Genomic DNA, 15,492 nt, shown 5'->3' on the forward strand with positions numbered 1-15,492 from the left:
CCCAAATGCTTTGGCAGCCTCCGTTCCTGTCCTCTCGCTCCTGCGTGGTCTCGGCCATGCTGATGGACCTCACGCTCCTCACGGCCCCCCATCTCATCCTGTGCTTGCGATGCCCTCCACCTTCTCCTCCTTGTTAAAACTTAATTATCTTATCATGACTGGTGATCATATATTTGATTACGTTGTGTTCGCCTAACCCACGAGGAGACTTGAAAGACGTGAAGTGAGCTGTGCAGACATCTGGGAGCCTCCTGGGGGAGTGGGATGAAGCCAGAGAGGTGGGGGCAGAGCTGTAAGGCTGTGTGGGCGATCACAGGTTGGTTTTACTCTGGGATAGGAAGCCACTGGGCGGGCGTCTCCGGCTGCCCGAGGGATGTGAGAGCAGAAGCAGGGAGACGGGCATCAGGGACCGTGCGGTCATCCAGCTGAGCCACAGCTGTGTCACACACCAAGGTGCCTGCGGTGCAGGTGGTGAGAAGTGGCCGGGGCCTGGGTCTGTTCTGAAAATAGGGGTGACAAGATCTGATGATGGATTGGATGTGGGAGTGCAGGAAAAGGGGATCAAGGATGACTCCAAGGTTCGGGGTGTTTGCAGTAGGCAGTCTTTAAGACGGCTCCCCATGATCCCCAGCACCCCTGGAATCCACACCTTCGGGCAATGTCTCCATGAGTGCGAGCGGGACCTGGGGACTCCGAGCTAAGAGAATACAGCCAAAGCGATGGGCTGTCGCTTCTGAGATTAGGTTAGAAAAAGACAACATGGTGTCTCACTCACCCTCTCTCCCTCTCTTGCTGACTCTGAGGGAAGTCAGCTGCCATGTCGTGAGCCCACGTGGCAGTGAGCCAATGTGGTTGCCACGTAAGCAGGGACCTGAGGCTGCCAGCAGTCCCCAAGTCAGGTTGGAGGGACAGCCTCCTGGAGCCGAGCCTCGAGTTGACTGCAGCCCCAGCCGATGCCTGCTCTGCAGCCTGTGAGAGCCCCAGAGGACCCAGCGAGGCCACATCTGATGCAGAGATGTGGGGAGAAGATATCTGTTGTTTGAAAGCTGCTAAATGTGGGGGTAATTTGTTATGCAGCAGTACAAAACCAATAGAACATGTTAGAGCATGCATGCCTTAAAAGCAAGGTTGAGAAGAATGTAAGATGCTATAAAAATGACTCTTTCCTAATAAGGATTGAAAAAAGAGATCTTTTGAGCTGGAGGAGCTGGAATTGGAGCCATGAGGAAAGGGGGTAGAACTCACCAGAACTTAGACATGAGGGGAGATTCATGCCCCCTTGCTCTCCTTTCCAAGTTTCCAAGGCAGGTAGGATGAGCCCCAGGTCTCCTATTGGGCTGCTGGGGCCTCTGTCCTGAGACCCTGCCCCAGGGGCTCTGTGGGGTGGGGGGTAGCGTGGGAGGCAGGTGGCCGGAGACGGGCAACCTGTGGAGCTTCCCCATGGCTAATTCCTCAGGAAGGGAGGGGGCAGCAGAGACCAAAGGTCCCTCGGTGCAGGGAAGCCGTGGCTGTGAGGAAGCATGTATGTCCGTCCACTCTCTGAGTGCTTACCTGTGCAGTACCTGCGTCAGCCTGGGAATGGGTGGCAACTTGCCATCCAACCCTGGGAGATCAAACAGCTCCCTCCCTCGGTCCTTAGCCCCTCTGCTGCCCCACAGACATCTTTTGCAAACCCTTTCCTCAGATGTTTGCAAACATCTGAGCTGGAGCTTCTTAGAGGATTTCAGGAATCTTCCTGGGAAGTTGTGTGTCCCTTTCTTACTTTCAGATGAACCTTGGTACCAGGTGGCCTTGTGGGTCCTTCTTGGACTGGTCCCTTCCTCCACCTTTCCCCCATCCTTCCCCTAACCTTCCCCTGCTCCCAGGCCAGGCAGTGACCATCACCTTGTCCTGCCCCCTCGAGGTCTGCCCCTTCCCTCTCCTTCCAGGCTGGCTCTCTGCTTCCAAGAACGGAGGGCTGAGACCTCTGTCACCAGCAGCTCCTTGGGGCCTGCGGCGAGAGACACAAAGAGAAGGGGGCAAGGAGAGCCATAGAGGGCACGTAGGAGTCCATCCTCCAGGGCCCCCACTTTCCCCGTCTGACAACCCTGGGGCCCATCGTTGACACTGGTCTTGGTGCTCTGTGCCCCTCTCAGAGCCCAGGGAACACTCACACACAGCTCACACTGCTGGGCTGGACCTCATTTACACACACACACACACAACCTGGCAAAAAAAAACTGTTAAGGAGTCATTCAAGGAATTATGGACTTCCTGGCTTGGCAGGAGTCGCCAACATTACCCAGTGTCCCCACCGATCTTGCATACAGAATCCACTTTGTGGCTAGATGAGATCTTACAAAGATATGCAACGATCCATAAATACGAGTTCCCACGGGGGGGGCTGGAATGGGTGTACTTGACTTCTAACAACCACTTAATTTCGAATGGATATTTGTTTATACAATTTTGGATTGTTTGGATTGTTTTGAGTTATGCACGTGTGGGCAGGTTTTGTTTTACAGGTTAAAATTTCTTAAGTTTGAAAGGAAAGTTTTAAGGAAGGATGGCTGTGCCTCCTTAAATAAGTCATGGAGGACTTGCCATCTGTTACATCGGACGCTTGTCCTAACGAGCAGAGACCAAGACTGTCATCTTCACAGTGGCGTTCCGCCGCCCATCTTGCTCCACCTGGCAGGTGAGCACAGACTCTCCCCGTTGACCGGTTCTGTTCACCAGGGCTGAGCTCTGCACACTGTACAGCCCGTCTCTGCTCCTGGTGGGGGTCAGGGCCTCATCCCTCCGGGAGACCTTTCCATTTTTCAGCCAGGTCAGCCGCAAGCCCTCAGGGTAGAAGTCCTTGACCTCGCAGGTGACATTTGTCTGGTCCTCTGAGATGGGCTGTTGAAAAACAGCCATGGTAGGTGGCACTGCAACAGCACAGAACAAAGACTCAGATGACGTGGAACTATCAGATCCCCCTTTCTTATTTATTCTGTGGCCATCTATTTAGCCCTGATCTAGCACACGATAGGGGCTCCACAGCTGGCAGGCCCCCTGAGTATTTGGGTTGTAAGGAGGCGCATGCCCTGAAGCAAAGTTGAGGAGAACTGGACTCTGAAGCCAGGTAAAGCCCTTCCAGGGTGGGTGTCACCTACCCAGGATGTTGTCTGACAAATCCGTAGCCACGTGAAGAGGGTGGGGTAAGCTCGAGTGGTTCACTTTGCAGGTAACCTGTGAGTGGAAGTCTCTCGGGGAAAGCAGCACCTCGGTGGTACTGGAGGCCTGGTAGGTGCTGCTGTTCTGCAACCGGACCACAGTAGTCTGCAGGGATGGGATCTCCTTCCCATCTTTGAGCCACTTCAGGGTGATGTTTTTGGGAAAGAAGCCGAAGGACAAGCAACTGAAATTCACAGTCTGCCCAACTAGGGCCCTCTCCAAGGGGCCTACTATCACCGGCAGAGAGGGCTGAACTACAAGAAGGAACATTAATCAATGATTAGTGTTTGTGATCCAGATGATATTCTATACGCTTGACGTAATTTTAATTCTGACAACGCTGTGGTTGAGTATGACAATGACGGTTTCACAGATAAGGGAATGGAGGGCAGCAGAGCTGAGGAGCCTAACTAGCAATTAGCAGGACCAGGACTGGAGCACGGGTTTCTCTGGACTCCTAGCTTATGATTTCCTCACTTCTTTTCTCAGACCACAGTGCTTCTCTCAGGAGCCACAAGATTTTCTGACTCTGGGTTTTGATGACTCCTGCTACCCGTTCTCAATTAAGAAGGTTTAGACAGCAAGTGATATTTGGGAATTTTCTTAACCTGATATTTATTCACCAAAAGCACACAATAACGTATCATCCTTAATGTGAAACTTTATTTGAATACCCTTTAGAATCAGCAATGACAGGAAACTTGCTCTCACTATCTATTTAATAATGTACCTGAGATTCTGAAACAAGAAAAAGTGATGAATAAATTGGAATGTAAACTTACATAGAGAATCCAAAGGAACCTGTTGACTAAAAGACGAACAGAACAGAAAAACCCATGTATGCATGGGAATTTGGGGATCAGTGGAAAAAATGGACCAGTCAGCATATGGTATTGGGCACAGTTATTTTTTTAGAGGGAAAATTTGAAAAATTGATGGCTACATCTTATTTGGATATAGAAATAAATTCCAAACAGACTGATTTCTTAAATCTGAAAATTGATAAAACTATTAGAAGAAAAAGTAAAAGAAATCTTTATTACTTTAGGTTGGGAAAGAGCTTTAAGATAGGAGCCTAAAAACACAATTCACGGAGATTTGTAAAGTGGACTTTGAAGATTTTATAGCTGATTATAATAGAGTTAAAAAAAAAAGTCTTTATGATGAGAAACACCATAAGTTTAAAGCAAGTGATAAATGGGGAGAAGAAAGGACATAATAAATATAAGAGTAGAAGTTAATGAGACAGAAAACAAGCACGAAAGAGAGAGTTGATTCTTTGAAAAATTCATAATCCTCTGGTGAGAATTATTAGAGAAATGGGGGAGAGGGAAAAATGAAGAGTGGGCCTTACTATAGAACTTTGCCAATATAAAATGTAAAGTTTAGAAGAAATGGAAAGCCACCTAGAAAAAAGATAACATCAAAACGGATTCAAGAAGAAATAGAAAGTAGGAGCAGTCCTAAAACTGTTAAAAAAAAAAAAAAGTGAAGCAGTTATGTGAACATTCTTCCTATAACGAAAACTTTAGTTCTAGATGGCTTCATTGTCAAGATCTGCCAATCATTCAAGTAATAAATATAATTTATTCTTACAAAAAAATTTTCAGAGATTGGAAAAAGAGGATTGTGATGGCTAATTATATGTATCAGTTTGGCTGGATTATGGTCCTACTTGTTTGATCAAACACTGGCCTGGATGGTGCCATGAAGGTGTTTTGTAGATGGGAGCTTACTTTTGATAATGTGAGTGCGCTCTCAGTCAGTTGGAGGTCTCAGCTAAGAACTGAGGGTCCAGAGAGAAGGAATTCTGCCTCAAGAGTACACCCTCTACTTTTCTCTGAGTTTCCAGTTTTTCATCTCCTCTATGAATTTCAGCCTTAAGACTTCAACATCAACTCTACTGGAATTTTCAGCCTCTTAAGAAATCCAGACTCAAAGCTTGAGTGTCACTCTTATTGGAATTTCCCTGCCCTACAGATTTTGGCTTGCCCTATGAAATTTGGACTTGCCAGCCCATACAGTTGCATGAGCCAATTAAAAAAAATAAATCTCATACGTATGTTGGCTCTGTTTCTCTGGGGAGCCCTGACCAATGCAAGGGGACACTTCCTAACTCATATATTTTTGAGCACAACATCTGTAACAAAACTTCACCATATAATATGGAAAAGGAAATCATTCTTACTAATTAATATAGATGCAAAAATCCCAAGAAAAATTTTATCAAACCAAATAATACACCATCACCAAGTAGGTTTTATTCCAGGAATGGAAAGTTGAATTAATATTAGAAAACCAAATAATATAAGTCATCACATTTAATTTCTAAAGAATTCTAGAAATCTTAGGATCATTTCAGTAGATGTAGAAAAAGCATTAAAATCCCAACATGTATTCATGTTTAAAAATTCTTTGAAAACTGGGAGTAGAAGTGAATTACTTAATCTCATAAAGATAATCTATTATGTTGAATCATATGCAACTGCTATTTTTGTTTTATCCAAAATGCTAGAATATTGGCAAAATCATATGGTTTGATCTAATTTTTAAAATGCAGTAAACATTATACTCAATGGTGAACCACTGATGGCTTTGAAACTAGGACAAGACAATCTTGCTTGCTATGACAATTTTGATTCAACATTGACTAAGAAATTCTAGATTTCTTACTAGGCCATGAAGTAGCTTTAAAAAGTGTAAAGATGAAGAACGAGAGTGTGGCTTGAACATGGGGAAGCAGAAGAAAACAAGAAAGTATGCGACCATGAAGCGAATGCTTAGTCTCAGAGATCAGAGGCTTAAAGAAAAGGACAGATTAAAACCTAAAAAGAAAGAAAAGAAAGATCCCAGCGCACTCAAGGAAAGAGAAGTGCCCCAACACCCTTCCTGCTTATTCTTCCAGTATAATACACAGCTGGGCCCGCCTTACCACATCCCGGTCGATACCAACTTTATCAACTTTTCCATTAAAGCCAAACTGGATTTAGTGCAGTCAATGATGGACTGTTTGTATGCCAAGTGTATCCCTTGTATAACTGACTGTGTAATGGCTGAAATTGAGAAATTGGGACAGAAGTATCGAGTGGCTCTAAGGATCGCTAAGGATCCAAGATTTGAACGGCTGCCATGCACACACAAAGGAACCTATGCAGATGACTGCTTAGTACAGAGAGTAACTCAGCACAAGTGTTATATTGTGGCCACAGTTGACCAGGACCTTAAACAAAGAATCCGAAAGATTCCCGGAGTGCCTATCATGTACTAACCATAGGTACAACATCGAACGGATGCCAGATGATTATGGAGCCCCTCGATTCTAGTCCTTACAAGACAGTTTCTCTGCCTTCCTTCAACTGAATTTCTTTTATACTACTAGTTCATTAACATACTGTTATGAGCTAATTGAGTGTTATTAAATGCACTCACTTTTTTTTTTTTTTTTTTTTTTTTTAAAGGAAAGACAGAGAGAAGGAAGGAAGGATAGAAGGAAGGAAGGAAGGAAGAAAGGGAAACATCTTTAAACATTTTCTTGTTTTATTGTATTTTGTTTTTCCGTTTTTTGTTACATGGGCTGGGGCCGGGAATCGAACCGAGGTCCTCCGGCATAGCAGGCAAGCACTTTGCCCGCTGAGCCACCGCGGCCCGCCTGCACTCACTTTTTGATGCTGTTTTAGAAATGTTTTATATCACTTAAAGGTTTGTTGCTTTTTTTTTTATAAATCAGATGCTCGAATGATTGTTCAGATAAAAAAAGGTGTAAAGATTAGGATGGACTATACTGAACTATTATTAATACTGTATGAAATAATTGTACATTGAAAAGTCTAAAAGAATATACAGACAAAATTTTAATATTAATAAGAGACTTGTTAAATACAAATATCAATACTCAAAATTCACTGTAGCAAACATTAGAAAATGGTTTTTTAAATATAATTTATAGCTATCAAAATATCAAGTACATAGACGATCAATCTAAAAAGAGATATGTCATATCAGTAGGAAAACCAATACAACTTTATTGAAAGACCTCATAGAGGACCTAGAGGAATGAAAAGATATACCATGTTCATTGATAAAGACAATATTGTAACGATATAAATATATGTTTACATATATATATACCTTTCAATTATTCCCAGTTGATACTTAGAGTTCTATGCAATTCCAATCAAAATTACAACAGTTATGTGTGTGTGTGTGAATATTTCATGGAAATAAAAAAGGTCAAGCACAGCCAAAGCACTTTTTAACAAGCACAAGGTGGAATGATTTGCGCTACAGGTATGAGAAGTTATTATAGAACTGTAGTTATCATTAGAGTTTGGTTTTAGTGAGGAATGAACAGGGAGAACATAAAACAGATTAAAGATCTCTAAATCTAGACTAACTTACATACAAGTCTAAATTTTTGGAATTTGTAAATTTTTGAAAAGTTGCATTACAGAGCAGTGGGGGAAAGGGCAGATTTTTTTCCCAATAAATGAGGGTGGCACAATGCATATGGAAAAAATAAAATCGGGCTTCTGTCTCACAGTATTAGCATGCAGGTTATATACCAAGTGCGAAAGGCAAAACTATAAAGCTTTAATAAGAATATATAAGGGCATAGCTTCAGGATTTGGAGAGTAGGGAAATGTTTCTTAAACAAGCTTAAAAGCTTTAAGTATAAAGGAAAATACTGGCAAACTTGACTGCATTAAAATGAAAACTTCACTGCTGACAAATTCTTGAGATGAATGCTTAGATCATTGATTTTCAGTCTTTTTTCTTTTCTCATAGAAGCATTTAAGCCTATAAATTCACCCTAAGCATGCCTGTAGCTGCATGTCACAAGTTTGATGCATTTTAATTATTAATCAGTTCAAAATATTTTCTAATTTCTATTGTAATTTCTTGTTAGATACATGGGTTATTTAGATTATTTCCTAAATTTCTAAACCATGGGGATTTTCCGATTATGTTTTTGGCATTGATTTTTACTTGTTTTGTGGTAATAGATATAATAAACAAAATTTCCCATTTTAACCATTTTAAGTGTACAATTCAGTAGTATTCATTCCATTTACCCTGTCATGCTACCAGACCACCACCATTACCAAAACTTGGTTATTACTCCAAATGAGAAAACTGTACCATTAAACAATAATTCCCTATTTCCCAATCCTTCTGGCCCCTTGTAACTTCTAATAGACTTTCTGTCTCTATGAATTTGCCTGTTCAGGATATTTCATATAAGTGGGACCATACAACATTTGCGCTTTTGTGTTTGGCTTCTTTCACTCTCAGTATGACGTTTTTCGAGCCTCATCCATGTTGTCGTATGTATCAGAATTTCATTCCTTTTTACAGCTGAAAAATAATGTATTGCATTGGTATACCTCATTTTGTTATCCATTAATTGAATATCCATCAACTGTTGTGAATAATACTGCAATGAACATTGATGTATAAGTATCTGTTTGAGTACCTATTTTTTATTCTTTTTGGTATTTACTTAGAAGTGCAATGGTTGGGTCATATGGTAATTTTATGTTTGATTTATTAAGGAATCACCAAACCATTTACTATAGAGGCTGCACCTCTTTACATTTCTACCAATAATGTACAAGAGTTCCAATTTGTTTGCATCTTTGCCAACACTTGGCATTTTCTGTTTGTAAAATAATAGCCATCCCAGTAGGTGTGAAGTGGTATCTCATTGTGGTTTTGACTTGCATTTCTCTAATGACTAGTGGTGGTGTATATTGTTTCATGTGCTTATTGGCAATTTGTATATCTTCTTTGCAAAAATGCCTATTCAAGTCCTTTGTCCATTTTTTTTGTTTGTCTTTTTATTGTTGAATTGTAAGTGTTCTTTATATATTCTGGCTATTAAACCCTTACCAAATGTATGATTTGCAGCTATTTTCTCCAATTCTGTATGTTGCCTTTTCACTTTCTTGGAAATGTCCTTTGATGCACAAAAACCTTAAATCTTGATAAAATCCTATTAATCTCCTTCTTCTTTTGTTGCTCATACCTTTGGTGTTACATCTAAGAAATCATTGCCAAATCCAGTCATGAAGATTTACAGTTGCATTTTCTTCTAAGAATTTTATTGTTTTACCTCTTATGTTTAGGTCCTTGACTCGTTTTGACTTCATTTTTGTATATGATGTAAGGCTGAGGTCCAACTTCATTCTTTTGATTGTGGATATCCAATTTAGCCAACATCATTTATTGAAGATACTATTTACCCCCATTTTATGTACTTATCACAGTTGTTGAAAATAAATTGGCCATAAATGGACTCTGGACTCTCAGTTCTGTTGCACTGGTCTATACAATTCTGTTGCATTGGTCTAAACATCTGTCCTTGTACTAGCACCACACTGTTTAGATTTGTAAGTTTTGAAATCAGGAAGTATGAATCTTCCAATGTTGTTATTCCTTTTCAAGATTGTTTTGGTTATTTGGGACCCCTTGAAATTCCATGTAAATTTTAAGATGGTTTGTCCATTTCTGCAAAAAAAAAAATAGGGGGTAATGGAATTTTGCAAGGGATTGTGTTGAATCCATAGATCATTGGGTTGTGAGATATTAACAATATCAAGTCTTCCAATTGTTCATAGTATTCTCTTATAATCCTTATTTCTGTGATATCAGTAATCATGTCCCTACTTTCATTTCTGATTTTAGTTATTTGCATATTCTTTTTTTCTTTCACAGGTGTTTTTTATTTCCTAGCTGCTAAAATAAATACCATACAATGGGTTGGCTTAATAACAGAAATTTATTGGTTCATGGTTTCAAAGGCTAGAAGGCTTGCTTCTTCCTGAGGTTGGTATTTTCTGACTGGCTGGCAATTTTTTGGAGGTTCTTTGGCTTTTCCATCGTATGGTAATGCACACGGTGTCATCTTCTTTCTCTTCCAGGTTCCATCAACTCCCAGCTTCTGGTTACTCCCCATGGCTTTCTTTTTCTCTCTGCCTAAATTTCACTCTGATTATAAAGGACTCCAGTAATCTGGATTAAAACCCAACCTGATGCAGTTAGGCCACACTTTAATTGAAGTAATGTCATCAGGAGATCTCACGGGACCAAGGGTTGGGATCTGAGCATGTCTTTTGTGATGGACATGATTTAGTCCTCAACAACAATCTAACTAAAGGTTTGTCAATTTTATTGATCATTTTAAAGAACCAACTTTTTAAATGAATTGATTAAAAAAAATTTATTGGTCTTTTGTTTATTTCTAACTTTTTTATTTTGTATGTGTATGTTAATGAATTGAATTTGAACTTTATTCCAAGCTCATTGAGCAAAAACATTTCAGATCCTTTTAATGTGGAAAATCCCATCACAGTTGCCCTTGTCTAGTGACAAAATTTTCTCAGCTTTTGCTTATCTGGGAATGTTTTGATTTCTCCCTTATTTTTGAAGGACAGTTTTTCTGGATATAGAATTTTTGGTTGACAGTTTTATTCTTTCAGCACTGTAAATATGTCTTTGCACTGCCTTCCAGTCTCCATGGTATTTCATGAGAAATCGGAACTTAATCTTATTTAGGCTTTTTTGTATGTGATGGGTTGTATCTTTCTGCTTTTAGAATTCTCTGTCTTTGGGATTGGGCAGTTTGACTATAATGTGTCTCAGTGTGGATCACTTAAGTCCATCCTGTTTGGAATTCACTGAGATTCTTGGACATGTATATTCATGTCTTTCATCAATTTGGGAAGCTTTCAGCCATTATTTAATCAAATATTCTTTCTGCCTTTTTTCCCCTCTTCTCCTTCTCGACTCCCATAATGTGTTCGTTGGTATGCTTCATGGTGTCCTAAAGGTTTTTTAAGATTGTTTCACTTTTCTTCATTCCTTTTTCTTTCTGCTCCTCGGAGCATATAATTTTAATTGTCCTATCTTCAAGTTTGGTGATTCTTTCTTCTGCCTGTTCAAATCTGCTTGTATTCCTCTCTGGAGAATTTTTTATTCGTTACTGAAATTTTCAGCTCCAGAATGTCTTCTTGTTTCCTTTTTAGATTTCTATCTCTTTATTGAAGTCTTCTTTTGTTCATTTATCAATTTCCTGATTTCATTTTGTTCTTTGTCTATGTTTTCTTTTAGTTAATTAATCTTACTTAGGAGAATTGACTTAATGTCTTTGATTTGTAGTTCTAATTTTGGGGGCTTCCTTTGGGATGGTTTCTATAACTTTATATTGTTTCTTTGGGCCATCTTTTCTTTTTTTTTTTGTAGGCTTTATGCTTTTTGGTTGAAATAAGGGCATTTAACCATTATAATGTGTTAACTCTGGCAATCAGATTTTCTCCCTTCTCCAGGGTTTGCTGATTGTTTTTTCTATCATTAAGGGCTCTGTTGATTTGTTTAGTGATTTTCCAGACTATTTTTTGAAGTGATCAATGAAGTCTCTGCTCCTTTAGTTTGAATTTTGCTAGTGTTTCAAGAGAGATTTCATTGAATGCCAGGATCTTAGAAGAAGCAAATTAAAAAATTTCTCCTAGTCTTTGCAAACTGTCTCTGTGTTGAGTCTTTCCTTCTATTCTTAGCTCAGCTTATACTGAGCCTATAGATCAGCCTAAGGTGAATGTTTAGGGTCTTCTCAAGTCTTTTCTGAGCATGAGTCTTGCCCTGGATATGAATGTGGCTTTCACAATTCTTCATTATGCATGAATGCTCCTGGATGTCCTAATTTCCCCTCAAAAAACCCTCCCTAGCTTTTCGTCCCATGCCCCAAGTGCTTTTTGTGTATATCCACAATCTTTTACCTCTTGCTCAGTTCCATGCTACTTTATACTGCTTCACTCTGAGTGAGTTCCAGGTTGGGTGATACAAATGAATGCCTTGAGACATTCTTGCAGGTAGCTACCAGACAGGTTGGAACAGACATACATATATGCTAAATGTACACATTAGGTGCCCTGCTCCTTCCAAGACCAGACACTGGGAACCTGTACTAGGGATGTGGACCACTGTGTATCCTACAGATGGCAGCCAGCCGACTTGCTTTACCCATTATTGAAAGTGATGTATAGAAGTCTCCAACTACTATTTTATATATATATATATATATATATATATATATATATATATGTATATGTATAATTTTTTTTTTTTTGTATAGGCACGCACCAGGAATCGAACCTGGGTCTCCAGCATGGTGGGTGAGAATCCAACTACTATTTTTGAATTATTTCTTCCTTCATTTCTGTCAGGTTTTGCTTCATGTATTTTGATAATCTGTTGTTAGGTGCAAATTTATTTATAATTAGTTTATCTTCCTGATGGATTGAGATTTTTATCATTATAAAATGTCCCTTTTTATCTTTAGTAACTTTTTTTGTTTTGAAATCTGTTTTGTCTGATTTTGGTACAGCCACTTTAACTCTCTTGTGGTCCTGTTTGCATGATAATCTTGTGCTTCCTTTTACTTTCAATCTCTTTGTAAAGTGTGTCTCCTGAGACAGCATATAGTTGAATCTTTTTTTTTTTTAGTTGTCTGATGATCTCTGCCCTTAGATTGGATTGTTTAATTCATTCTAGCTAATATTATCATTGATATAGCTGTATTTATGCCTGCAATTTTACCTTTTGTTTTCTATATGTACCATTTCCTTTTTGTTCCTCTTTTGCTCTTTGCTGCTTTCTTTTGCAAGAGTGAATATATTCTGTTGTAGCATTCTAATTCATTTATTGATATTTCTCAGTGTACTTTTAATTAGAAAAAATATTTCTGCTTCTTTCATACATCTTATTGTTCGTGAAACAGTCTTAAGCACATATCTGAAATAATGTACTATCATATACTCTGTTTAAAGGCAAAATACCATAGTAAAGCTGATAGCTATCCAGAATTCTCAGGTCGTAGGATCTCACTTCCCAATTTTACTTTGATTTCTGAAAATCAGAAATGCTATCTCCAAAAAATGTTAAGGTTATAAAAAAATCACTTTATTCATAGTTGTAGAAATGGAATATATTTCCTTCTAGAAATAAAAAACAGGGAAGAAAATCCCATTTAACCTTGTTGGTATGCCAGCCTAGGTCAGCAGGAAAAATTACCATGATAAGATTGTCTATCTGTAATTGCAAAGAAGAAATTCTAGTCCAAGCTTGAATAAGCTTCCTATGTTTTCACTGGATGCTTCTTCAACTGCTTTTCATCCTTTTCCATATTTCATATTAGAGGACTGCTACAGCCTTTCAGACTTCATTAACAGGAATAAATCCGGTATTCATTGATTTCTTCTCACAAGGCACTCTAACCCATTAGATAGCCTGACTGTCTCATTCTCATGAATACTCTAGCCATGAGAAAACTCAAGAGGTCACAGATGAATCTAGTGAGTACAGCGAATATAAGAAGAAGCCTATAGAGTTTTTGAATGTTTGGATTGGTCCAGGAGTATGAATCCCAAACCTCTCATTGTAAAGAGGAAGCTGAATGCAGGTCTTTCCATAGCGTGTTGTCCAATTACTCAGTAGCCCAGGAAAGCCACTGGCCTCCGATGCCCATGCTCATCACTCACACAGCCAACACTTGGAGGTTCAACAATAACATCCAAAATCATTCCCCTGGTGATGAGGAAGACACCACACCCACATGTGCACCCAGGGCGGCTTCTTCAACTACGGGCTGGGACTTTCATGCACAAAGAATGGGAGTCAGTACGAGGTCTCCAAGTAGGTGGCAGCTCTCGGTCTCCAGTTCCACGTGCTTTTCTATGAATTACTTCCTTAGCGGTTGCTCTAGAGTGTACCATACAGATCTTATCAGAATCAGTTCCAGCTTTATATTAACTTAATTCCAGTGAGATACAGAAACATTATTCCTATATAGCTCTCTTCCTCCCATTTCGTGTTATTAATGCTATATATATTACACCTATAAATATTACAAACTCAAAAATGCATTGTTATGATTATTAGTTTATAGAACTTAATATTTTTTAAAGAAGTTGGTAAGAAAGTAGAACAAGTATATAAATATATAACTGCTCATATAGGTCTATTTCTGTTGTTTTTGGCTCCCAGTTTTAGGGTACATTTTTACAGCAGCCACAGGAAATGAATACATAGCTTAACATCGAAAACATACATTATGTGTTTTATTTATGATGCAGAAATAGCATGTATTTCTGAGGCTGAGTATTTGGCATTTGATAGAGAAATTGAACCTATTCAAAATACCTTCCCCCTAAATCATCTTCACTCTCAAACCTGCCATCTAAATTATCATCTTCTCTTTAGGAAGGAGATAAAGTCATAACCCCAATGAATTCTGGGAAAAGGAGACCTGGGTTCTAGGATCAATGGCCTGTGTAACTTAGGCAAGCCAGATCTCAATTTCCTTATCTGTTGAATGAAGGGTTTGAAACTTGTAGTCCACATAGGTTGTTTTCAGTTTGCTTAGCATTTATTCCTTTGGGTTGGTGGGCTCTCTATCATAGTACCTCCTCTCCCTGGAAACAATGAGAAAATGAAATACTGAGCACATGACACAGAAAAGTCTAGTCCAAATGCTCCCCTGGGCCTGATTCGCAGAGGGTAGGAGTCAGAAGCTCTCTCTCATACTCTGGGTCTTGACAAATAGTGAAACACTAAGTAAAAAGTAAGTCTTTGGGAACAGAAAAAAAAATTAACTTATTCTTGCCTTTCACTGCTGTGTGGCTGTGGGGTCTTTGTCATCTGGTATGCCTTGGAACACTATCAACTTTAGGCAAACTGGTTTAAACAACAGTATGGCCTAGCAATGCTGTTGGAGACCCACCTTCTTCCCATCTCTACAGGCATTTAGAGCAGAGACTTTTTAATGTAGTTCCCTTCATCTCGTAGTTACGAGATGTCTGCTTGGAGCCCCTGGGGTTTCATGATATGTGTTTGTGCTGGTTTAAAAGGATGTATGCTCCCTAGTAAAGCCATGTTTTAATCAAAATCCCATTTCATAAAGGTAGAATAATCCCTATCAATACTGTATGTTTGAAACTCAAATCAGATCATCTCCCTGGATGATGTGATTTAGTCAATAGTGGTTGTTAAGCTGGATTAGGTGACGATATGTCTCCACCCATTTGGGTGGGTCTTGATTGGTTTATTGAAGTCTTATAAAAGAGGAAACGTTTTGGAGAATGGGAGATTCAGAGAGAACAGTACCACAAAGTAGAGAGTCCACGAGCCAGTGACCTTTGGAGATGAAGAAGGAAAACGCCTCTCAGGGAGCTTCATGAAACCAGAAGCCAGGAGAGAAAGCTAGCAGATGACACCGTGTTTGCCATGTGTCCTTCCAGCTGA

General features: G+C 39.6%; 1 protein-coding gene and 2 pseudogenes across 4 annotated transcripts in view; 1 reads left to right on the forward strand and 2 right to left on the reverse strand.

Moving 5' to 3' along the window:
- Window positions 1-2,416: 2,416 nt before the first annotated feature.
- LOC143643700 (signal-regulatory protein beta-1-like) overlaps window positions 2,417-15,492 on the reverse strand; it is a 47,733-nt gene continuing 34,657 nt past the window's right edge. For all 4 annotated transcript variants that reach the window (XM_077112280.1, XM_077112285.1, XM_077112278.1 and 1 more), the window contains 2 exons: window positions 3,138-3,452; window positions 2,417-2,909 (listed from right to left, as the gene is read on the reverse strand). In XM_077112280.1, coding sequence (XP_076968395.1) covers window positions 2,608-2,909; window positions 3,138-3,452 — 617 coding nt within the window. In that variant the 3' untranslated portion in view covers window positions 2,417-2,607. The remainder of the gene's footprint in view (window positions 2,910-3,137; window positions 3,453-15,492) is intronic.
- LOC143683807 (rRNA-processing protein FCF1 homolog pseudogene) lies at window positions 5,913-6,632 on the forward strand (annotated as a pseudogene).
- LOC143678191 (oligosaccharyltransferase complex subunit OSTC pseudogene) lies at window positions 12,967-14,982 on the reverse strand (annotated as a pseudogene).

The sequence above is a fragment of the Tamandua tetradactyla genome, chromosome 1 (genome assembly GCF_023851605.1).
Source record: "Tamandua tetradactyla isolate mTamTet1 chromosome 1, mTamTet1.pri, whole genome shotgun sequence".
In the NCBI taxonomy this organism is placed as follows: domain Eukaryota; kingdom Metazoa; phylum Chordata; class Mammalia; order Pilosa; family Myrmecophagidae; genus Tamandua; species Tamandua tetradactyla.